The sequence below is a fragment of the Calonectris borealis genome, chromosome Z, assembly GCF_964195595.1.
Source record: "Calonectris borealis chromosome Z, bCalBor7.hap1.2, whole genome shotgun sequence".
Lineage (NCBI taxonomy): Eukaryota > Metazoa > Chordata > Aves > Procellariiformes > Procellariidae > Calonectris > Calonectris borealis.
In genome coordinates, this window is record NC_134352.1 from 58557559 (window position 1) to 58581990 (window position 24432).

Consider the following 24432-nt stretch of genomic DNA (forward strand, 5'->3'; position numbering starts at 1 on the left):
AAGAGAAAATAATTCCATTTAAAATTTTTCATCCAACTCTGCTTCTTGATGAAAGGTTCCTTTTAAGAAAATATTTAATTCCATAAAGATGTTGGATGAAAGAGTTCTAGAAATTGCTTCCAGATCAATCTTCAGTTACTTAGGCATAAACTGGATAACACCTTCCACTCTCTATTTATAGCCCTCTTAGAGCAGATCAAAGTGGGAATAAAACCTACAACCTTTCATTTCACAAGGTATGACTACAGTAATGAACCAGATAGGCAGCAAAAGTAACAGATGTAGTGTCCAATACAGAGTAAGAATATAAACATGAATAATTCATAAGGAGGATAGTAGAGATGAGCACCGTCAAGAAAACCAAAGTCTTAAAGGTTTATGGGGAAGGAGGAGAAGAGAGGATGGAAAGGGATTGTCAGCCTCCAATGTGCTGGAGGGAGGCAGCAAACTGGAATTCTCACAGGATCCTAAAAAGGCCAGATGGTCTCAGAGGCTGTTTTGTTAGGATACTGATGTCCTGCCCTGAATTTCAGTCCGGTAATTACACTTGGCCCATTCAAATCCCTCCTGCAGTTGTATATTGCTGTGGCTTTCTTTGAGTCCTTCCCTGACCTGTCGCATAGCATCACTGTGTGAAGAAGTTGTGGCTACTGCTTTTTCATGGTCCTCTGCAGGGTGCACAACTTGATCTATGTTTTTAGTCGGTGTTTCCAGCTCTTAAGCACTTAGACTTCTGTTTGGATGGCTGTACTAAGCAAATGTCAGGTATGTTTATTGTCCTCAAACCACCATGGCATTTAAATATTCATGAAGCAGAAAAAAATATTTGAGGATGAAAGTCACTGATATTGAAGGGGAAGGGAGTAAACCACAGATATTTACCTCCATTATTTTGTGCTATGTAAGCAGAACCTGGATAAAGAAAGAAAATCAGGCTGGTTTATGCTAATTCAAATACAACTGCGGTATGTGTTAGCAAGTCTTGTCCTTCTAATTCTACAGTATTGCAGGATGATAGTATCACAGAAATATCCAGTGGGTTAATGCTTCTGCCACCAAATGCACTTACCTTGCATTTAAAGGGTTTAACATCAGAATGAACAATCATGTGGGCCTTGAGAGTCTGCTTTTGCACAAAGCTCTTGAAGCACAAATGGCATTGGTAGGCTCTGATATTGGTGTGGATCAGGACATGACGCTTCATGTTGGCCAGCAGAGTAAATTCCCGGCCACAGATTCCACATTTGTGCTCTTTCACACCCTGTAAGAAAATAAAAAAATCAGAAAATTCTGTAAATGGAAAATTTTCTGGATCATTTCATCTTCAGTACAGCAATATATGAATTATTCATTCTGCATTAGCAAAGCAGGTAATAAATTATTTCACTTTTAACACCATTTGTTCAAGTAGTAGATACTTATGTATTTCTTCCTTGGCAAATTCTTACAAGAATCTGAGAAGCAGAGAAGGGGAAAAAAAAATAAGCTTAATGAAATAATGGAGTTTGTTTCCATGAGTAAGTTTACAAATCAATGAGACATAGTCCGTAGCAGAGCTTCTCTGTCCTACTCTGCTGCTTGTGTAAAGTATTGGTCAAATGTGCACACTTATTGATCAAGAATAAAAGCTAACTAGTTAAGAGACTAAAGTAGTGCTTGCCTTTGATAATTGAATGTCATTGGATTTGAAGAAAGCTATAGAAAATAATCTGAAGTAACCGGGAAGTAGTCAAGCAATGTCACCAAATAAGGATATACATGTTATATTCAATGAAGAGAAAAAACTGTTCTCTCTTAATGGGACTCGCACTAATTCTAATGGGGTGATCTCATTTTACCTGGCATTTACAGAGCATTTCTAGCACCTTTTATGCCAGCCAGTCAATTTAGCATACATAATTCGATATTCTTGCTCACATCCATGTGATCTGACTGCCATCTTCTCAAAAAATCATTTAGATGCTATGAAAATCAATGAATTTACCAAGAAACACTTGAAGAGTTTGAGTACAACTTGCTGAAGGTAATGAGGATTTACTAGTGAGGTGCTGAGAGCAATTACTCCTCCTGCAGGCCCCCGTTACAAAGACGATTTGAAACAATCTCTACTTTTGTGCCAATCAGTGGTTTTCACAGTTAATTGCAAAGCTAAAACTGTGAACACCAACAGCGGCTTTAAGTGTCTGCCTATCTGATGTGAGGCTGCATTTGGGCAGCTAAGTACTGTTAATTATGTTCACGGCTGAACCCATCTGCAACTGTGGACAAAGAAGCAGAAGTTCTCTAAAGGCTCAGGGGCATTGCATTTCCTGTGACAAAAACCTACCAAGTCTTAAATTAGTAGAATTTTGCACGGTAAATCCAAAGACCAGGGGATCTCCAAAAAGACCAGAAATTATAATCATGTAGTAGGGAAGAAAAAGCAAGTGTGGAAATAGAGGTTGTTAGTTTTTAAAAGAAAATGTGTCTGTAAGACTGAAATGCCATAGTTTTCTGTATTTTTAATGTTTTTCATATAAAAGCCAAAATTCAAACGTTAAAAGAGAAATATGCAAAGCTGGAAGCAAGTTTTTATAAAATGTGTGGGGTTTTGACTTGTCTTAACGATTTTTGTAAAGGTGGATAAGCTAATTTCAGACATCCTTGAAAGGAACCATTACATTTTTCCTATTTTTGAAAGTGATCTTTCTAGATGTGTTCCAAAGCCTGCTCCTAGCCTAAACTGACTCTGTTGTCATTGCTGTCAGCAGCGGCAAGACTGCCACTTGAAACAAATGGTCTGGCATTATGGTTCTGCTTGTTCGCTTTTATTAACTGGCATTCTGGATAACTTATGCACAAAGGGAATTTTTCTTAGGTTGTTTTTTTTCCCTAAATGTCTCATTGTAATGACTCTTCAAAATCTGATGAGTAATAATATACTTTCTTTTGCTGCATACATACAGCCTACTGCAAATCCACCTACTTCCCAATTAAGGGAGGAAAGCTATAGAACTGGTTTTCAGTAGAAAACTTCTGTTAAAAATTCGGGGAAGTAATACAGGTGGTTTAACTGAACTCCTGTTTATAACAAAGCGGGTTTTGTGTGTACTTTCTTAAGATGGACAGAGACATCTAGCTTCTACTATTGCCAGTGCTGCAGGGGCTTTTGCTCTGCTTAAAACTCTCCAGCTGGTAAAGGGCCAACATGAGGCTCTATAGACTGATTACCTTCTTTCCAAGGAGGTACATACATGTATCTTAAGTAGTCTGTAATCCTTGTGCTACCTTCTGATGCAAGGTGAGAGGGCAACCCGTGCTGGCTTACCTTGTGAGTTAGGGAGTGTTGTTTGAGGTGGTGGGGCTGCACAAACTCCATGCCGCATTCAGTGCAGATGTACGGGCGGATGTCTTTGTGCTTCATCATGTGGTTTTGCAGCTGACTCGGGTACTGGAAGGTCTTATCACATTCAGTGCAATTGTACTGTATAGGGCCACGGTGGGTTGTTAAGTGTCTCTTCAGCTGGGCCAGGGTTGGGAAGTCCAGACCACACTCCACACAAATGTTCTCTCGCCCACTCTCGTGCTTAGACTCGTGTGCTTTCAGCTCGCTGGGGTAGGCAAAACCTCTGCCACAGATCCTGCAGTTGTAAGGCTTGATGTCACTGTGTTGCATCATGTGTCTCTTAAGGTGACTGGTTTGAGTGAAAGCCTTGTGGCACACCTGGCACTTATGTGGCCGAGTGCCTTGGTGTGTCAACATATGCGTGTGCAAGTGGCTCAGCTGCTTGAAAAGCTTGCCACATCGGGTGCAAGCATGTGGCTTAATGCCGCTGTGCCCCAAGATATGGGTGACCAAATTGTACTTGGATGTATAGGACTTCTCACACATGGGACATTGCCAGCGTTTCTGTTCACCCCCCACATCAACATAGTAACTGTCATCTATCTGAAGGTTGACATCTACTCTTTCCACTTTCTGTTTATTTTCACCACTTTCTCTTACTTCAGTCCTCCTGAAGGGTGGCTCTGGAGGTCTTTTCGTTTGAAAGGGGTTCCTGAAATGAAAGTTTGGTGGCACAATAAAAGGAAACATTAAGCCAGGATGGACTTTAGGATAATAAGGGTAAGGAGCCTGCATGAATCCTGGGTTACTGGGCCATGCCATGTTGTGCTTCACTGGTTCTTGCTTAATGGGCTTGGCTCCAAAGTGCTCCAGAGTTCTGTAGAACTGAAAACCAAAGTTGCAGAGGTCAATCATCTGGGAACTGTACTTGGGCTGTGCTGGCTGTTGGAAGACCAAGGGGAGACTGGAGGAACCTATGTCATTGTGATCTTCAGGTCTGTCTGGTGGTGATGAGGAACCCTCGAGGGCAATGGAAGGAGGCATTTTTGTTGGCATGCTCTTGCGTTTGCGAGACCCTCCTTCCAAGGACCCCTGGAATGTTTCCATGTCTGCAAGAGGAGGAGGGCCATAGCGGAAACGTGAGAGGTGCGGTCTGAATTCTTCACCAAATTGAGTTGTTCTGTGTGGCTTTGTAACAGGGCTCAGTGGCTGCAGGCAGCGGGAGAAGGGAGAGGCTCGAGTACTGCCCACATTAAAACTCGTTTCTTCATTCTTCATTGTATCTGATTTTTTCTGTGTTGCCCAAATTCCTTAAAACAAACAAAAAACCTCTTTATTTCTTCCTGTTCTCCTGCGTTTAACATTTTATTGTTTATTTTATTGTTTATTTTATTGTTTTGGAGGTTTTTTTAAGTAAATGCAAATAAGGCCCATATAAGACAAAGGCCTTTTAAAGCAGAATTAAATTGGTTAGTGAAGAGCAAAGCAGCTTTGGTCTTCCTGTAGTAGAATTGGTTGTTTAAATCAAGTTTGGCCCATACAACATCTTTGCAACATAAACATGCTGTACTGTGACACACTACTTCTCAGCTGAACCTGTATGGCAATGTTTCTGCTTAATTTAATTTGGCCAGGCTATTTGTGGGCAAAATCCTTTCCTTGGCTGTGCATGCACAGGCTCTAGAAATTGGCGGTGCATCTAAAGGATATGGCAATACAAACAATAATGTGCACATTCATTATGGCTGTGACATGAAAAGCCTAAGCCAAAAAATGTTAAATTTCTTTGTATCATTAACATGTGCTGCTGTGAGAGAAAACAATGGCCAAGTGATCTAAGGACACTGTGTACCATCAGGTTTTGCGCTGTGTTTCCTGGCTTCTCTCACTTTGTATTGTAATAAGAAGGCGGAGATAAATTTATTTTCTTTGTTTTAATCCCAGAGATATTTACCTGGCAGATTTGGGGGAGGAAAGACCTTTGACAACACTCCAAATTACATTCAGTTTTATAGACTTAATCTAGGGGGTTTTTGTTTCGAAATAAGTGAGCAAGATCTCCATTATAAAACTAAATGCAGAATTAATGTCAACAACCCCCCAGTTCTCCAGAGTAGTTGACACCTAAGAGTGCTCTGAGCCTTTCTAGTGGTATAGTGTGACTAGGCAGATTAATAATTTTCTTCTGGCAAAATTCTATGTTCCACTGATCATACAGGAAGTTTCTCCTGAATTTGGGGTTCATCTAAAGTATTGGTTATGAATTTTCTTTCATCTTAAATAAGACTGCTACCTTTTGCCATGCCTCTCTAGAATGATAGAATCATAGAATCACTTAGGTTGGAAAAGACCTTCAAGATCATTGAGTCCAACTATAAACCCAACACTGCCAACCATGCCACACCACTAAACCATGTCCCTAAGCGCTGTGTCTACGCATCTTTTAAATACCTCCAGGGATGGTGACTCAACCACTTCCCTGGGCAGCCTGTTCCAAGGCTTGATAACCCCTTCAGTGAAGAAATGTTTCCTAATGTCCAATCTAAACCTCCCCTGGCGCAAATTGAGGCTGTTTCCTCTTGTCCTATCCCTTGTTACCTGGGAGAAGAGACCAACACCCACTTCGCCTCAATCTCTTTCCAGGTAGTTTTAGAGTTATAAAGTCTCCCTTCAGCCTCCTCTTCTCCAGGCTAAACAACCCCAGTTCCCTCAGCCGCTCCTCATAAGACACGTGCTCCAGACCTTCATCAGCTTTGTTGCCCTTCTCTGGACACGCTTCAGCACCTCAATGTCCTTCTTGTAGTGAGGGGCCCAAAACTGAACACAGTAGTCGAGGTGCGGCCTCACCAGTGCCGAGTACAGGGACACGATCACCTCCCTGCTCCTGCTGGCCACACTATTTCTGATACAAGCCAGGATGCTATTGGCCTTCTCGGCCACCTGGGCACACTGCTGGCTCATCTTCAGCCAGCTGTCGACCAACATCCCCAGGTCTTTTTCCGCCGGGCAGTTTTCCAGCCACTCTTCCCCAAGGCTGTAGCATTGCATGGGGTTGTTGTGACCCAAATGCAGGACCCAACACTGAGCCTTGTTGAACCTCATACCGTTGGCCTCGGCTCATTGATCCAGGCTGCCCAGATCCCTCTGTAGAGCCTTTCTACCCTCAAGCAAATCAACACTCCCACCCAAATTGGTGTCACCTGCAGACTTAGAGAGGGTGCACTTGAGCCTCTCGTCCAGATCGTTGATAAAGATATTAAACAGAACTAGCCCCAATACTGAGCCCTGTCATAGAAGGAGATCAGGTTATTCTAGCAGGACCTGCCTTTTATAAACCCATCCTGACTGGGCCTGATCACCGGGTTGTCCTATATTGCTGCATGATGGCACTCAAGATGATCTGCTCCAACCTTCCCTGGTACTGAGGTCAGACTGTCAGGCCTGTAGTTCCCCAGATCCTCCTTCTGGCCCTTCTTGTAGATAGGAGTCACATTTGCTAACCTCCAGCCAACTGGGACCTCCCCAGTTAGCCAGGACTGCTGATAAATGATGGAAAGTGGTTTGGAAGCACTTCCGCCAGCTTCCTCAGTGCCCTCGGGTGGATGCCATCCAGCCCCATAGACTTGTGTGTGTCACAGTGGTGTAGCAGACCACTAACCATTTCCTCTTGGATTATGTGAGCTTCATTCTGCTCCTCATCTCTGTCTTCCAGCTCAGGGGTCTGGGTACCCCAAGAATAACTGGTCTGACTATTAAAGACTGAGGCAAAGAAGGCGTTAAGTACTTCAGCCTTTTCCTCATCCCTTGTCACTATGTTTCCTCCCGCATCCAATAAAGGATGGAGATTCTACTTAGCCCTCTTTTGTTGCTAATGTATTTATAGAAACATTTTTTATTGTCTTTTACGGCAGAAGCCAGATTAAGTTCTAGCTGGGCTTTGGCCCTTCTAATTTTCTCCCTGCATAACCTCACAACATCCTTGTAGTCCTCCTGAGGGATGCACTTATCTGAATGTGTGTGTGTGTATTTGTGTACATGTATCTATCCAACCAGGAGAGGTTAGGTTGGAAAACTAGACATATTTTCCCTCTGTCACCTGTGACATGTTGATGTTATTTATAACACCATTCTTGGAAATGTTGGGTGGAGAGCATGAAGGTGGTTGGAGCACTACAGACACTCCTGTTTCTTTTTCAGGAAGCTCCATGCTGGATAAACCTGCTTCTAAAGATAGATAAGGAGTACATCTCTGTGACCTAGTTAGGCTGTAGACAAGAGAAGGCATCTTAAAAACCTGTTTGCAAACAGATTAATTCCTTCTAACAGGGTAGACTGTGGAATTATCTTTGAGATACTGTGTGAAGTCAAAGGCTCAGTGACAAAACTTTAAGATGGAAAATTTAGACAAATCAATGCACAAAGAAGGAGTAGGAATTGAAGCAAAAATTGTAGGATCTTTAAACTGACTCAAAAAACACCTGTGTTAGTGGAAAAGGCTAAAAAAAAAATTGCTTACAACAGGGGCTGGTATCTTATAATTATACTGGGATGTGACTTTCAGTCCCTAGTTCACTGATTGGAAATAGTGTACATATATACACACACTACATATATACAGTATATTTGTGTGTGTGTATGTGTATATATGTAATATGTGTAAGTGTGTATGTTCCAGTAGAGAGGATTGTTAGGGAGTATGCATTCTGCTATATTTCCATGTCACTCTAACTTCCTGGGCAAAATAAGGATCAGTTAGATCTTGAAGACTCTTTGGGTACAAAGGCTTGACTTATTAAAAAAGGAGAAGGGGAAGGGAATCCTCTGAATACAGAAAAATACTCCACTTCTTTCCAAAAGGGAAAAAGTTTATTTTCAAAATTCATTTTAAGTAAAGTTAAACTCACACAATTTGAACATAAAGTATGCCTGTGGACCAAAATCTTCCCTTCAGTGTATGGGCCTGTCCCTCAAATATCTTTCAACTTGTGTATCTCATTTTTTCCCAGCAATATTGGTATAAAATATTTCAGAAAGCCCAAGGCAATTGAGAACCCAGCTATGTTATTTACTGCTTTTGTTAGATTAATGAAATGCTGCTAAAAATACACAGAAGTGACAGTGAGTTGTGTCTAATTGCTCTCTTGTCTCTTGGCTGCTGGTTATTCCCTTCTTCCACAGCCTTCCACGGGGCAAAATTTCAATCTTTCTGGAACACAGAGTTATGGCAGAGGCTGTAGAACTGCTTGAAATTACTAGAAAGAAATAATCTCCTTGCACTACTAACCTTTGGCTGCTTTCACTGAGCGTATGGGTTTATTCCACTGTCCACTGCTACACACATCACGGGACCAAGCCTACAAGGGAAAGTGTTTAACCAGTCAGTGACAAGCACAACCAAAGAGGTGCTATATAATCCAACAAAAGAGCACCTAAAAGGGGAGGGAAAGTACAGATTTGCAGTCTAAATATGGATCACCTTGCTGCTTTTTTTCTCCCTTCAATGTGTCAAACCCCATGATCTAGAAATTAATTGAGGAAAGATTAAATGTAGCACTCTTCTCATCTCCTTTCATGTTGGTAGTAAACCCGTGCTAATTTGAATGGAGGCATGATCTTCACCTTGACCAGAACTTAATTCCATAAAAATGTGAGTCCTGAGGAAACCGTAGAAGAGACTACAGATTTGACCACCATGCAAGAAATAGTTAAGAAGAGTCCGTTCTTCTTTAAACAATTTCAGTACAGAACTTTAAAGATTTTAATAGCACAGTTTCCCAATAATTTTGTTGTATCTGACTCTGGAGTAGTTGATTTCATTTTAATACTCAACAATAAATAAGGGGGGTCAATTGAAAAATATTTGTTTTAAGTATCTCCTAGGGACCTTTTGTGTTTCCTATATAAGCACTTCAAAACTTTTTTCTTTCTTCAGCACTTACTATTTAAAATGTAATGCTATGTAGCACAGCAGTGTGTATTTTGAAACACTGAGGTTAGTTTAAACCTGGATAGACATTTAAAATTCTACCTTTTATCAGTGGTATTTCAGGTCCTCAGTTTTGAAAACTTGGTCTGGAAAGCTCACTGAGACAGAAGTTTTCACACTGTATTGGCACTTAAACATAAACCCCCCCCTAAACCTAGCACTCCAGAGCTTATTAAAAAGTTGATTTCTTCAGAACAGACAAGTATCCTCACAGTTTCTTTCTTTATGTAAATAAATATATTTGGAAATACCCTATTTTGAAAAACAGAATCACAAATAAGCTCTGTCCCTGCCCTTTCAAAAAAAGAAAGAAAAGGCTACAGAGTTCAGATAGTTGAGGTATTTCCAAAATAGAATATCTATGCAGCAGCTAATAATGTTAACCTCCATGAAAGAGGAAAAGAGTTTAATACCGAATATAAAACACCATTTACTTTCTCATTTCCACTCATCGTATTTCTACAGACAAAGGATTAAAAAAAGTATGTAAATCATGCTATTCACTCTACAAGCATATGCCTTGTTACAGTCTCCAGTTAACATAATCTACTGAAGTCAACAGCAAATTTTCTTTAGAAGGTGTGTTTTCCATCCATGTTGTCCAGGCATAAATATCCACATTTCAAGCGCACAAATTTGAAAAACAGACTCCATTAACATATACAAAGTGTATGTTAATATACTCAAGCTGAGTATATAAACTGAGTAGTTATTATATATAACCTGAGTATATGTTAATAGATCCAAATCAGCCTTGAAGTCCTTATGCTACATTATTTGAAGCTAACCTAAAAGATTATTTACATTTTAAATGGCGAGAGCACTTTTTCTGCCACAGTGTGGAGCCAGGAGAAGACAGAAATTTGGAATACCTTGCAAAAATAAAGATGGATTTAGGGAAAGTATCCAAAATCAATGGTGCAGATACTGATTAGGGAGACACAAATGTTGGGGAAGCCTTAAAAAAACAGGCCTGAGTGGAAATAATAGCCATTATGGAGTTTAGTCAAACCTTTTCCAATACCACTTCTACAAACACTTGTTTTCTCTCTCTCACATGTATGTAGACCTCGTGTCAAATGAAGTCCATGATTTAACCATTAGCTTAATTGTTTTCTGAGATATGGCTTCTTGTCCCATGCCTTTTATGAGACAGATATGCCTGCTTAAATGGAGAACACTATCAAGATAATGATATTGCCATAAATATTTCTCTTCCCCTTTTGGATTACCATCATTAATAGAATTGGAAACAAGTAAACAATTATTCATGAAAATTATTTGGGATGACTGAAAATGAGAAGTGGACCAGATCAGCTTTTTTCTTCCTGCGTTATGATAGTACTGAGGAGCTCAGTGTCTTTTCACTTCTCCCTGGGAAATTACCTTCATCTGCTGGTATCTGGCTTCCGGATAAAACTTCTTCTTTCCATCCACAAATGTCTTTTTTTTTTCTGTGCAAATGCTTTGTAAAGGAAAACTGATAACCTTGGTAACTCTTCGTAGGGCATAATCAGAGCTCACTAAGGCTTATGGAAAGACTTCCAATGAACTCTGAAACTAATCCTTCACAATTTTCCATATTATTTGTAATGGGTTCTGTTGTCCAATGAGATATGAACCTATCTATGCCATAACCAAAATTTGATACTTTTGACAAATGTATTGTATACGTATGGAAAAAAAATAACTTATATCCTAAGACAATATGTTAACAGATGATAACCTTTGCAAACAAACTTAATGGAAATCATACAATCACAAACCTAAGAAACTGAATTGATTAAAAAATCTGACATGTTAAAACAGCTTAACATGACACAGTAAACAGATGCAACAAGCAATGAACTTTCAAAGATATTTTATATATTAAATAATAATTCTTTTTCCTTCACTGACTCTGTTTTGTCATGTCTTCCTTGCTTCATGTTTGAAGTTTGATCATTTTAGATATTCCCTCTACTCTAAGGGATTTCTATGCAGTAGCTGCATTAATATTGTCTGGGAGATGACACTAATACAAAGAAATGGGTCTTCTCTCAGAAAACTGTGCAATAGAAATATCCTCCCTGCATTGTCGTTGTTATTCCCAAATTTTAACATTTTAACTTACATAATTTTTGTTTTATTTTAGCTGGGAAACACAGAAGTTTAGGAAACATACTCATTTGCCTGCACTGCCTACAGAGTGGCTTTTGAAATCATCTTGGATATATGTGTAACTTGGTTTTGTGCTCAATTTTCAGGGAGCCGGACACTATAAGCACTTTTACAGGAGTATAGTTATTTCGGTATTTCTTATAATAGACAAAATACTTAAAATAGTATCAAAATGAATGCACATTCACTTTTCCATAACTTACAGATCATTTTTGTTTTGACAATTATTGAAAGGATTAAACTAGATTCTGAGATGACCTCCACTGAAAGTCTGGAGCAGTCCACCACATACCCTGCCAAAGCTGGGGCACTGTTTGTGGCATCAGATGTGCTTATAGAGTGGTTTACGACATAATTTGTTTTTCAATGGTGGCATTGATTAGATTAAAAAAAATTTTCCTGGTGCTGTAGATATTTTTCTTCTCTCCAGTATGAGTGCTGTGTTTGCAGTTTAGCAAAATGGTTTGTTGTCCCTCCCATTGCTTTTATGTGTGTTCTGTCCTTAGGTTAGCTAAACCTTTGCTATCATTCTCACTACTTTTCTGCTGCCTAAGAAGGCAGTGGGTGGAGGTCACAGAGCAGTATGGCTGGGTTAACCACTGAGCATCTGCAATAGGGCCTTACTGGTAATGCCCCTAGCAGTACTTAAGCCTCATGGACCATCTCTAGTCATTTCAACGTACATACAAAGTGCCCTTTGAGTACAGTTTAGGCTTGCTGCTGTTTTGGTGCTTTATTTCTCTTTTTCTTATCCTCCTTTCTCCTTTTTTTTTCTTTTTTCTTCCTCTTTGTGAGTTTTCTTTGTTCTTCTCTTATGTTTCCTTCCCTCTTCACTTCTCTATTCTATCTGTGGTTCACTCCCTCTCTGCTTCTCTATTCTATCTGCTAAAATGGTCAGCCACACATACATAACCTGGATAATGAAGTGAATGTTAAGTCCACAGGCTCTGAAGTGTTAGCTGTTTACACAAAGTCACCCCAAACCACAGCTACGCATGGTAGGAGCCTGCAAGGCACAGCAAATTATCTGGTCTAAAAGTGTGTAAGGGGACAAAGATTATATGTCCTCAGCTAAGCACCTCCACCTGCCTGATTCTCTGGTGCAAACAGGGAATTCAAGGCTACTTCAGGGTGGGGAAGAAGGGGAGAGGGAACAGCCGTCTGCTGGCAGATCTCTACCTCTGGGTCCACACCACCCCGCCCCAACTCTGTCCACAGCAGGGTGGGCTCTGGCCCAACTTCTTGCCTTTGTCTTTCCCTCCACAGAAACCTGCTAAGTGTAGCCTGAAACAGAGCTGCTGGTGAGGTATAGAAGGATGTAAAACCAGCCATATCAGCCAGGCTAGAAGTGTAGCTAACCCAAGATACTGGTCTTATGAAGAATATAAGAAACAGAAGAGAGTATCATGACAACTTCCCAGAATTATCTTCAGGCCTCCAGCTGTCCGTGGCTCAGAGCCTTCCTCATCCAAAGATGTTGCATTCTGATTTTTTTCTTATTCCATGAAGTGGAACATGATGTGGACAAAAGTTATTTAATATAAAAATCCAAAGACAACTGTTTCTTGTGGGCTGAGGGGCATATGGAGATAGGTACTGTGTCCTGGGAAGTGAGATATCTCTCAGTGCTTTGATGGAAGGTCTTGTACCTCTGGAGCTTCAGAGAGGAGCCAGCGCACTGTGCAGGCGGAGTGATGCCCACCTACACTCTTCTCAATCTACCTCTCCCTGAAACACTTCTATTTCTTCTCCTTAAAGGCCCCTAAAACCCATGGGTACTGTAGGTTATTACACACAAGCCCCAGTTTCCATCTCCCCACCAACTCCCTGAACAGCTAACCTTGTCCTGCTTCAGTTTCTGCCATCTTTAGAAACCATTATTTTGCCACTGTAAAGCTGGATCATTTTTGCTGATAACCCTTTAATTGCATAGTCTTTATTGATTAGGGTTTTTCAAATATACAATGCCTCTCTGTCTTTCTTCTTTTTCACCAAAACAGGAAAGCAAAATACATTCATATTCTGAATAGAAGTTTGGAGGATACGCGAGGGTGAACTATTGCCTCAAGCAGGCTAACCAGTGTGTGGCACTGGGCTGCTTTTGAAGGCGCTCCTGTGTTCATGTCAAGAAGAAGTCTTAGGTACCCCAAACTAGTTTCACCTGTTTTGAAAAGAAAACAAAAAAGCAAGGCTGAGTGCTGAAAGCTGTTGTCAGGAAATGAATACAGGTCTGAGTTTAGGCTGAGGACGTACCTTAACAAATTGCACTCACCCATACTATACCCTCAGTCCCTTCTTCTGGAGCTTTGGCACTGCAGAGCAGGGGTTATGAGGCAGAATGAACTGAAGGAGCCTGGCACCGTAGCCAAGCCATAACTGCAGTCACTCAGGAGAGTGAAGTACCTTTAACTTTCAATAAACCTGGAGAAGCAACACCTAGAGGGGAGCCCAGACCTATCTCTAGGGGGATGGAGTTTGCAGCTCCTGACTACCCTGTCTGACTTCTCTCTGCTCCCCGCCCCTTGGCACTTGCATTCTGCGTAATGGCTCAGCTCCAGCCAAAGGAGAGCAGGATTATCCTCACAGGCTCTAGTTAGGGCACTCAAGAGGCTAGAGATGTGGGTCCAAACTCCTCAGGGGGAAGGGGGGAAATGAATCAAAGTCTCCCACCTTGCGGCTGTTATATTTTACACTGAATTTGATGTTGTTGGTGTATATCTAGTTTCATATAAGTATTCTTACAGGACTGGGTCCCCAAGAGCATTTGGGCATAGGTATACTATGAGAGTTCAGGGCTGGCAAGACCAGATTGGCCATGATAGTGTCATCGGGAGCACACACAGTAGCAGAGCTTCAAATGTGCAAAGCTTAACTGGTGCCAGCAGACAGGGTGGAAATGCAGTTTGATCCTGTCCTCACTAGTTATTGGAATTAACGATGGGTTGGCCAGCTCCGTTAATTACTCAATTAAACAATGGCAGTAATTCGTCCTCAGTAACTATCCTAATTCTTTCCCTGACATCATCCACATTGTACTGAAATAATGGAAAATCTGGGATGTAGCTGAGAACAAGATTTGGGATTTGGCTGTTACGAGGTGATGCCAATAAGACAAATTTCTTCCTTTTCTTAAGACGATAAGGAGCTCTCATGTCAAAGGCTGGAACCATGGATCTGCCCCTGCCTTTATAAAGTATGTGGAGTCACTTTAATCACTGTTTATAGAAGTTCTATCAATCCATCCCTGTTTCCTGTCTACTTCCATATCTGCCACTGCAAATTAAAATAGTACATTCTTGGCACCGCAGGAATCCTACGTATTAAATATTTTTTCCTCTGGAAAATTATCAAATAACACTAATGCAGTTTTAGGACTTTTTTTTCTCACCATACAGATATTATAAGAGACAGGGTGAACACAAGAACAAATAAATAATATAAATATAAGGAAGGATCTGGTAGTAAAATAGTAATATTGAATAGAGTGTGGAGTTCTTGAAAGACCGCTTTGGACATAATCTTTCCACCTACAAAGCACAATCATTAAACACTATAGAGAGAAGTGGAGACAGAGGGGTTTTGAGCTGTACAGTAGTATTATTTTGAAACAAATAACAGAGCTATGCAGAACACCCAAAATTAGAATGATCAAAAAAGCATGCCCTTCCATAACCCTCATGCTGTCCTGTTTGGGCTGTTGTTTTGAACGTAAACCTTTTATTGGCATTCATGACCTTTAAAAAGGAAATAGATTGAGCTTTCCTTCCTACTGTAGTCCCAGTGTCATTATCACCTCTATGGAGGCCAGAGAGATGGTCTGGTCCCCTCCCACCTCTTTGTTATCTTAAACGGTAGCTAAGGACCACCTTCAGCCTTGGTTCTTCAAGCCAGCCCGCTGGCATCCTCCTACACTCTTAGCTGTTAATTGTACCTTCTGGGTGTTGCATGTGTAAAGCAACAGGTATCTCAAAAAAGAAAGTACCAGGTAAAATGTGCACATATGTTTGGAGAAGGACCAAGGGAGAAGAGGATTGCGTGGGGGAGTTTTCATATAAAGTCTCCAAAACAGGTTAGTTTTTTAATCAAAGTCTAGTTTTACTTAAACATGGGGAAGTATTATTAGTCTTCAGCAGGACCATTGCTTTTTGTATTTATTTTGCATTCAATTCTTTGTTTCAAAACTCATAGTGAAACTGAAGGTTGCTAAAGTGGTAGGTATCATGTGTTCCAGTAAGACATGCTATATCCTACAAGAACTGAAGGAGAGGATTTAATCCAGAAACTGACAGAATTAGGAAAAATATATCTGCTACTGAACACTTCTCTTGGTGTCCGGTTCATTAAAAGTAATCACCTGATGATGCTTTCCTAATCAATTAGGAAAGATGAATAAATTTGATTTCAGCTGAAGTTTGAGCAAACTTCTTGCTGGAAAAGCTGCTTGGCTGAAAAGACTGATTAATCCTTATTAACCTCTATTACTCACTTGCAATTAAGCTGGCTCAGTAGTGACTTAGACATTTCCCTCTGAACGTAAGTTCAATAGGAAACACAGCAAAGGAATCAGAGATGCCAGTGCCATTCCTAGGACACCACTGTGTTTATTCCATTGATACCCAAATAGAAAAACTAAGAATCATGAGCAATGAGACAGAGTTAAAAATGGCTCTTAAGGCAAATTACTGGAGCACTGGAGGAAACTACTTTTGATATATCTGCACTGTGATTAGGGAGCTCTGCTTTTCAGACTGCCAGAGCATAAAATCTGTGTTAAAGCATTGAAACTGTGCTGAATATGTATTTATTGTTCAGAAGAATCATCACCTTCACATACATCTCACAACTGCATTCAAATGAGGGTTCATTTTTTAAAATCAGTTTATTTTGTTTAAAGAGAAATGTGGTTAGTTCTTTAGTTCCAGCGTAAAATGGTATTTTTGACTGCTCATATGAAGTGCCTGCAAGGAAGTAATTTAAGATAACTTCCTCTCTGGCTTTGCCCTTCACCTGTGGTGCCAAACTTGAATCTTCTCCTTGACTAAACAGCAGAAAGCAAATGCTTTCCCTCTCTGATCCCCAAAATGCATCCTGCATATTGCTTTTAATTATTTTGTTAACTTCTAGAAACTTTTAAAAACAAGTATTAGTTTGTTGCCACAACTAAAGAAAATCTGAAATTTAAAACAAGTTTTATATTTCTTCTGTGATTTTGATCAATTGGAAAACAAATCTCTATGTAAATCAACTAACAGGGAAAAATTCTCGAGGTTAACTAGTATAAACCAAAACAGATTTAAAATGCCAGTTTTACTGAATTCAATAAACTACCATACGGAGTGGGAATGACAGCTCAGACTTAGCCAAATGTCATCAGCAGATACTGGAACAGAGACTAGAGCTACAAACAAATAAGAAATTACTTTTTGCCAAAGGAAAAAAAAAAAAAGAGAGAGTGAAAAGAAACTCAACACAGTTTGAAATCTGAAATTCTGAACATTTCCCGAACCACTCTAGTACTAATCCTTCACCATTAGTGATACAAAGGTTTGTTCTGGATACTAACTCAGTTCAGATTGTCATCACAAGAAGAAGGAAACAAAAAACCTCATCAAACCACTGTGACTTTACCCCATAACTAAGAATGGCCAACCGGCAATATAAAATGAAGTTTTGTAAAAAAACACCTTATATATTAATGTAACTCTTTCTCTCAATCCCCCTCCCCCGCCCCCAGTCATTCTATTCAGTGCTTTTTCCCTGGAAAAATGCCAAGTGCCACGTATAAAAACCTAGAAAATTTGATAGAAATTATTGCTGTGTTTTGGGAAGAATAGCAGGCAAGGCTGTGGTATGGGCAGGGGGATATTACCCAGAGGATAAATAGTTGTGTGAATTCTGTTCTGACTTACTGTCCTAATCACGTTCAGTGCCTTCCACTGGGTGCCTGTTCATGCATTTTTTCTGTGTCTGGTAGTGAATGAGCTAGTGAAAATCCTCACTGCGGTCATTAGAGGGAATCCCGAGTCCTGATCATTTGCCTACAGAATCCAGTGACATCTGTTCAATTGCATTTCTTTACCAAGCTTAAGCTTGGGGGGGGCAGGATTCCCTTTTCGTGGGACAAGAAAAAATAAATTAATGTATTTGGGATCAAAAGGCTTCAATTAGTAATTTGATTTTTCTGGCAGAGGGAAGAGGAGATACGGAAGAGGAGATACCATTTCTCTGATGCATGCCACTGCTTCCATACCATCCTGACAAAATGCTACCTACAGATATATAAAATTATTCTGGAAACCTTGGTGGCTTCAAATTGTGAGTGCAATATTATGCAGAAAAACTGTTTGATATAATATTTGTGCTGGTATGATTCCTTGCTGTGGTGCTGTGGAAAAAATATTATTTTCCTGCACTTTTTAAATGGATGGGTTTAGTTTCTGGTAAACCTACGAGCACATTGTTGTCAACTTGCTCTTCCAGGAGGTCCTCTACAGTTTTCTAGAATTTCTCTCACAGGACAATAATTTTGGACAGATACAGGACACTCTTCATAGCTTCAGAAACCTGCCCTAGGGAACCAACCCAGCGTGGGCTAGTGAGTACCAGATGGTTGAAACAAGTTCTGCGGTTCCTTAGAAGCTGACAGATGCTCTAAATACAGGTCATCCCTTTCCTTTTCACCTCCTGCTATTCTTTTCATTACACATGTATTCTAAATACTTTTAAGAAAAAGTAGACAGGTAGAAAAATATTGTGCTACCTGGAAGTACTGTATGAAAGACACCCCCTTTTCAAATAATGCTTTCAAATAATTTTTACCTGGACCTGAAACACTACTTGCTTTAGGAAGCACCTCAGAGAGAGGACTAAATCTGAAATAGTAACTGAATTCCAATGTGTTCTTCCTGGATATCTTTAGAGTAGGTATATTTAAGTTTGGTTTAAATATAGTGTGTTGGGTGTTGGTAAAAGCACATACCCTTTCCAATTTACAAAGTCTTTAGTAGCAGATCCAGCATAGAGCTCTCCACAAAACAAAAGGTCTTTCATCACTGAAAAGAGTCTAACAGTTACATTGCAACCCTAACCAGAGAAGACTAAAGCATAAGTAGCTTTTGCACAGTCAGGAAGAGCAACAAACCAGGGAAGAGGAAGACTGGAAGTCATCGTGTCCCTCCCAGCCAACATATTTGTGGCTTATTAGAGGACCTGGTATCAGAATAAGCTGCTCCCCGAGCAGGGGCAAAGTCACGTGCTCCCATCCCAGAGCTGCCACACCTGCTCCTCCACCCTGGGAACACCACCCTGCAAAATTCTTTCCACACGGAGAAATTAGGTGGTTTCTATTCTTCATCAGGCCTCCAGACAGAGGACTGCGTGGGTAACGCCTGCTTGCTATGCATTGGTATTCCTTGTAGTACAGCATCGTCTACAAATAACAGCTAAAAATGTATCACCCTTCTCATAGCCTTGCTTTCAATTTCAAATCAGTTGTACCGTTCTCTAATTCATTAGTGAAAATTGATGTTATCAGTGTATGAGACTCAGTTTACCTTGTAGCTTTACCTAAATGAACCTTCAGATTCAATGAACATTCGTATTTTTCAGTGTGCTCTGAATTCTAGTGCTGCTAATGAGCATAAGCAGCTGGAAAGTTGGATGTTTCCAGTTTACTTTTTATGAATATTGGCAAGGGAAAAATAGGTTTTCAGGAAACACAGTTTTTATCCTAAGTTTTTTCTTTTAAATCATATGAATTCATGCACATCCACAAAGTAGATGGAAAATGTGTCAGTGTTTTTGCTTTCATAGTAGAAAAGGGAGGGAAGAGAAAGTAAGAATAATATTTTTTTTCATCCTTCATTCAAATAATTAATAATGTGTCTTTCTAACATACAAAGCAGGAAATAAGGAGTGAAAGTGAAAAAAAAGCAAATATTAACATGATTTCTTCCCGTAACCTTCAGAGCACGAAAATATTTTCTTTTAATATATGATTACTTAGCTTAATTACTTCCAGTGACATTAGAAGTCTTTACAATACATTAAACATTGTTAGTTTAGAGGAAAATGCTGCGTTTTGCTTAGCAAGATCATGGTAAGACTAGTATAAAACCATTTGTTTTACAAAAGCAAGTCACAAAGGTATTAAGTTTGGAAGAAATTAAAACAAAATTTAAATAATATTTTTCATTGGATCATTAGTATTTTAGAAGCCAGGCAAAAAGGACCAGTCCCTGCCAGAAAGATGTAAAGAAAAATCAGACATCCAGCATGGAGTTCAATACATGTTTTAAATAACCAAGAAGTATTAACTTAAGCCTCCTCATTGGATGAAAATCTGAATATCATCCATAAAATTCCACGGCATTTAACAGCAATGGAGAGCTACAGTCTCAGTTTCAGAATACCAGCTTTTCAGCAGAAAGAGGATAATCCCAAGTCATCTTTTTTCCAGACTTGTTGCTTTCTTTTTAAAGGCTTCATATGATTTTTCTCTCTATAATTCTTTCTTCTCCAAGCTGACATTCCTTCATTTTCAGTGGTCTTCTGGGATGGTAAACTAGAATGGGGAAAACTACTGCATTTAAGAAGAAAATGCTCAACTGGTTTTAACAAGTGGTCTATTTTTAAAAATTGATTGGGGTGTAAAACTAGTCCATCAAACAAATGAATAATTCTACAACTACCTGAGCAGTCTACACAGCACTTGTAAGGTCTGTTTGAAGGAGCAGTTTGTTTCATTGGATCAGTTACTACTGGGGAACATGCATTAGTGCTCAGAAGTTATAGATCATTTCTTATCAGCTAATAAGAAGTTACTTTTCCTTACACACCCTTGTCTGACTTGTCTTCTTAAACCACAGCCACAGAAAAAGACTATTACCTTATGCAGCCTTTACTACTTTTGTTTCTCAGGGTGGTGTTCTGCTGACATGTCTGGCTGAGTGGAGTGGTCCATTGAGTCAGATAGCTTTCGGCATCACCGAGGCTTTGCAACATCAAAGATTAGAAACAATGTAAGTGCTGTCTGGGGTAATCCATACTCCTCTGCCTCTGTTTATGAGGCTTGTCTTGGGTTGCTACCGTGATTCATCCCCCTGTGCTCCTCCCACTCTAAATCCTGCATGTCTATCTGGTGCTACTAGAAATGGCAGCCAAAAGACATGCCAGTATGTTCATCTGTGAGGTGCACATTGTGCCTCTCAGTCCACCAGTATCTGCTCTCCATCCAGATAGTCCTAAGGCAAGGCTCTTATTGATGTGCTTGCTTGAAAGAATGTGAAAACAATAAAAAACTTCAAAATTCAAAGATTTAAAAAAATCTATATTACAGATGCCAAAATGTTATTAGGAATGTAACTCAATGCTACTATTCTGCATCCAAAACTCACATTCTCAACAGTTTTTGCCATTAAAGAAGCTGGTCCTAAATATAAAAAGGCAATTGACATTTACGGAAAGACTTCTATCAGTTTCTACGCTTTTTGAATCAGACCTGTTAACTTGGGATTTCCATGGGCTACAACTTGTTTCTGTAACATCTTTGCCATCATTGGTGTATTTTGTTTTTATTTTTCAGAACAAAAGCAAAATCTGTTTATATTTTGTTTCATTATAATTGAGAACAAATCAAATGGAAATAATGGCTTTAAACAATTCTCTGGGAAAATACATCCACTGACTGACTGTTTACTTATGTATGCTATATAGGTAAATCTGGCTCTTAGCAATAGAAACAATAAGACTTTAATCAAAATGAACAGAACCTCTCTCTTTTTATTCTTGGTCTATTACTTCAATATTTTTTTTTTTAATAACGTTGAGGTGAATAACTGAAAATTCATTTCACAAACATTTAATCTGTGCCATAAAATGGTAGTAGATCTGTACTCAATCCAGCCTCAGACTATACCCTTCTCTGCTTGTAAATATCTCAGCAATGTGGGAGATGGATAACACATCAGCCAAAAATCTCCTCTTCCTGACACTTAGAGAAAGATATTCATTGTGTTACAAATTACCATTATACTAAATCATGTAACAGTTATCCCAGCAATAAATTATACAATGTTAAAACAAATAAACTCCAAATGATTGCAAAGATGTATTATTTGAAGGAAAAATAAACCCAACAGGTGAAATCTAAGAATGAAGTTCAAAATTCAAGGTCTACTTTTTACCGTCAAATTATTAAACATTCCTTTAAAAATGCTGTTTCTGTGTTCTCATTATTGGGGAATGGGTTTAAAAATAGCATGGCCACCTACTATGAATATGAACACACTCATATACTCATTTATGTATTTCAGACAATCTCTCAGAGAAAGAATTTATCGTATACATGGTCCAAATCAAGAATACATTAATGTTTAGTATATTCAGAAACAAAATCTGTACCTAAAGGCTGCAACTGGCTCTTACCTACATGGTAAACTGAACTTCTGAACTAAACAAATCAAAACTTACAGGTGATTGCAATCCAGACTAACACTCTCCAGTTTGAGCAAGATATCACTACAAATACAGAGCTTATGCATTTTTTTTTTAATTTCTGGGAGACTCCTCTACTTCTCACTTGGAGTAAAAAGTGGTTTTCCAGATGTTTGACGTGTAACTGTCAAAATAGCTGTCCAAATCATCTATTTAATTTGAATTGGTATTTAGTCACGTAAAACATAAACCCGGGTATCCCGAGTGAAAGATGTGGCAAGTGGTTTTTATGGCAACATCTGGCTTTTACTTGCTATTAGCAGATGATTCTTTGTGGGTTAAGTATAACCAAATAAACCTAATAATTGGTACCAAACTAGACCGAGATGCAACATTAAGCTACGGAGTTCGAGAAACAAGTTATTTCCACCTCCTTTGGCAGAACCCATCTGCTGCTCCTAAAGCGAAGGGAAACTGCAACTTACCCAGAAATCAGACTGAATTTGGGGTAGATCACTCCTTCCTATGGAAAAACTGGCAGAAAGACACCAGGTAGAGGGGGAAGAAAATCCTTTCCACTAGTTGGTTCAGCGAGGGGTGGGAGCAGAGGGCTGTCCCAGGGCAGAAGAGCAGCCCAGGTGCCCCGGTGGGAGCGGGAGCAGGATCGGGGCAGCTCGAGCTGCCTGCCAGCGCTGCGTGATGCCTGCCCGCCATTTGGAGCCCTGCTCTGTCCAGGCTCCAGGCATCCTGCAGAGGACCCTGTGCTTCAGAGAGATGCAGCTTGAAGAAATACTGGATTACAAGATGACCAGCCTCTCCTTCTGCAGAGAAATGGACACTTGTCCTAATTCTTCCCCCCACCTCTGCATTCTGCTTTTATAAAAGCATGGGCGGGTATTTTTCTCTTCCAATATTTGAAACATACTCTTGCATTCAATCACTCATTTTATGTGCCACTTCTGATAGTTCTGATACATTTATGCCCAATATGAAAAATATTATTGGTATCTACAACGGTGCAAACAACAAATAAACATTTGAGTCCATCCTATTACTGATGCTGGTGATCAGCCTCAGTGTTGTTATATACTACACAACATGAGCTTTTTTCTTTTTTTTTTCAAGTGAGAACCTGGAATTGCCTTACTATGTCTTAAATGTCACTGTTCCTAGGCTAATCATATACAGAGATGAGTAGAGATAAACATGTGTAATCATAAAAACAATACAGTTCGAAGGGAAAAAAAAAAAGCCCTAGTAGTTCTTCTCTCATTATAGCACAGGTTGGTGGGTTGGAGCAGACTTCAGTAGTGGCAGATGATATATGAAATACATCCATTTGCATATGACACAGCTTCTCTTTTATTTCATCAATGGCCCAGTGAATCTTGCTGAAACATTCAGGATAAAGTTAGTGAAGCCTGTAACAATATTCTGGTAGCAGAAGCCATATAATGCAAAATTCACAGCGGACTATGTTATGAATATTATCAGCCTCACTGGAAAACACTTTCTTGGCTGTGTTGGTTAAACCATGTGCTATTATCACCAGCATCTAAAAATCAGACTATAGGTATCTATAGCATAAATATACTGCTTGTCAATGCATATGGTTGTTATCTTTTTGTCAGTTAAATGTGTATCTGATTAATGCCTTTTCTTAATACAAAAGCATATATATTGCACTTCTAAAGAGTTAACCATAAAAGCATCTTTACTTAACTTACCAGTTGTTGAAGCTGGAAGGAGTCTTGCCCTAAACTCTCTACCTGCTCTCATGTTCATAATCTCTGTCTCTCTCTCCCTCTCTCTCCCTCCCCCTGCGCAGAGATTGCAGTAAACTTAGAAAACTAGCAGGGACAGTGTTTCAAATGACTTAAGAAAGAGAACAGGAACAATCATTTCGTTCTCTTTTTTTCAGATGAGTACAGTACCTTCAGAAAGAAGGAAGGAAGGGAGGGGAGAGGAAGTCAACAACCCTTTGCTTTCCTGCAAAAAAATAAGGAAACAGCAGATAGCAATCTCGTTTTCTCTCAAACAAAATGTTTGGAAAAATAAATATATCCAAACGAAAAGGAATTCCTCAAGTATTATATCTGCATTATTGGCTTCATAAAACCTACTTTACAGCTTGCTATGTGCAACCACATGAAATGAATTTCCGAAGTAGTGGGTAGGAATAAGACACCCATATCTTATGCAGAACAATTAGCCATAAGCTTGCACAGATAATGTCGGCTTCTACTCTAGAGAAGGCGCGATCATAGATGTATATACCTATCTTGTTTCCGCAGTGATATAGGTTCAAAAATTCCTAAAACTCCTCTTTACTGTGATCACAAGAAAATAGCACATTGGATATTTATAGAATGCTGTGAAATAAAAAGGGGGATGAAAGGGGTCACAAAAATGGTAAGGATCATAGCTTGATATTGGAGTTGCAGTAACAAATAATTTATCTCAAAAAATTGCATTATAGAAGACATCCTGATTTATCAAAAAAAAACCCCAAAGTGCTATGTTCTAG

General features: G+C 39.5%; 1 protein-coding gene across 1 annotated transcript in view; it reads right to left on the reverse strand.

The window, feature by feature from the left end:
* ZNF366 (zinc finger protein 366) overlaps nt 1-23789 on the reverse strand; it is a 37875-nt gene extending 14086 nt beyond the window's left edge. Inside the window, exons 1-4 of the mRNA XM_075136886.1 lie at nt 23633-23789; nt 8610-8679; nt 3308-4635; nt 1070-1261 (exon numbers count right to left, since the gene is read on the reverse strand). Coding sequence (XP_074992987.1) covers nt 1070-1261; nt 3308-4603 — 1488 coding nt within the window. The 5' untranslated portion in view covers nt 4604-4635; nt 8610-8679; nt 23633-23789. The remainder of the gene's footprint in view (nt 1-1069; nt 1262-3307; nt 4636-8609; nt 8680-23632) is intronic.
* Nucleotides 23790-24432: the final 643 nt, after the last annotated feature.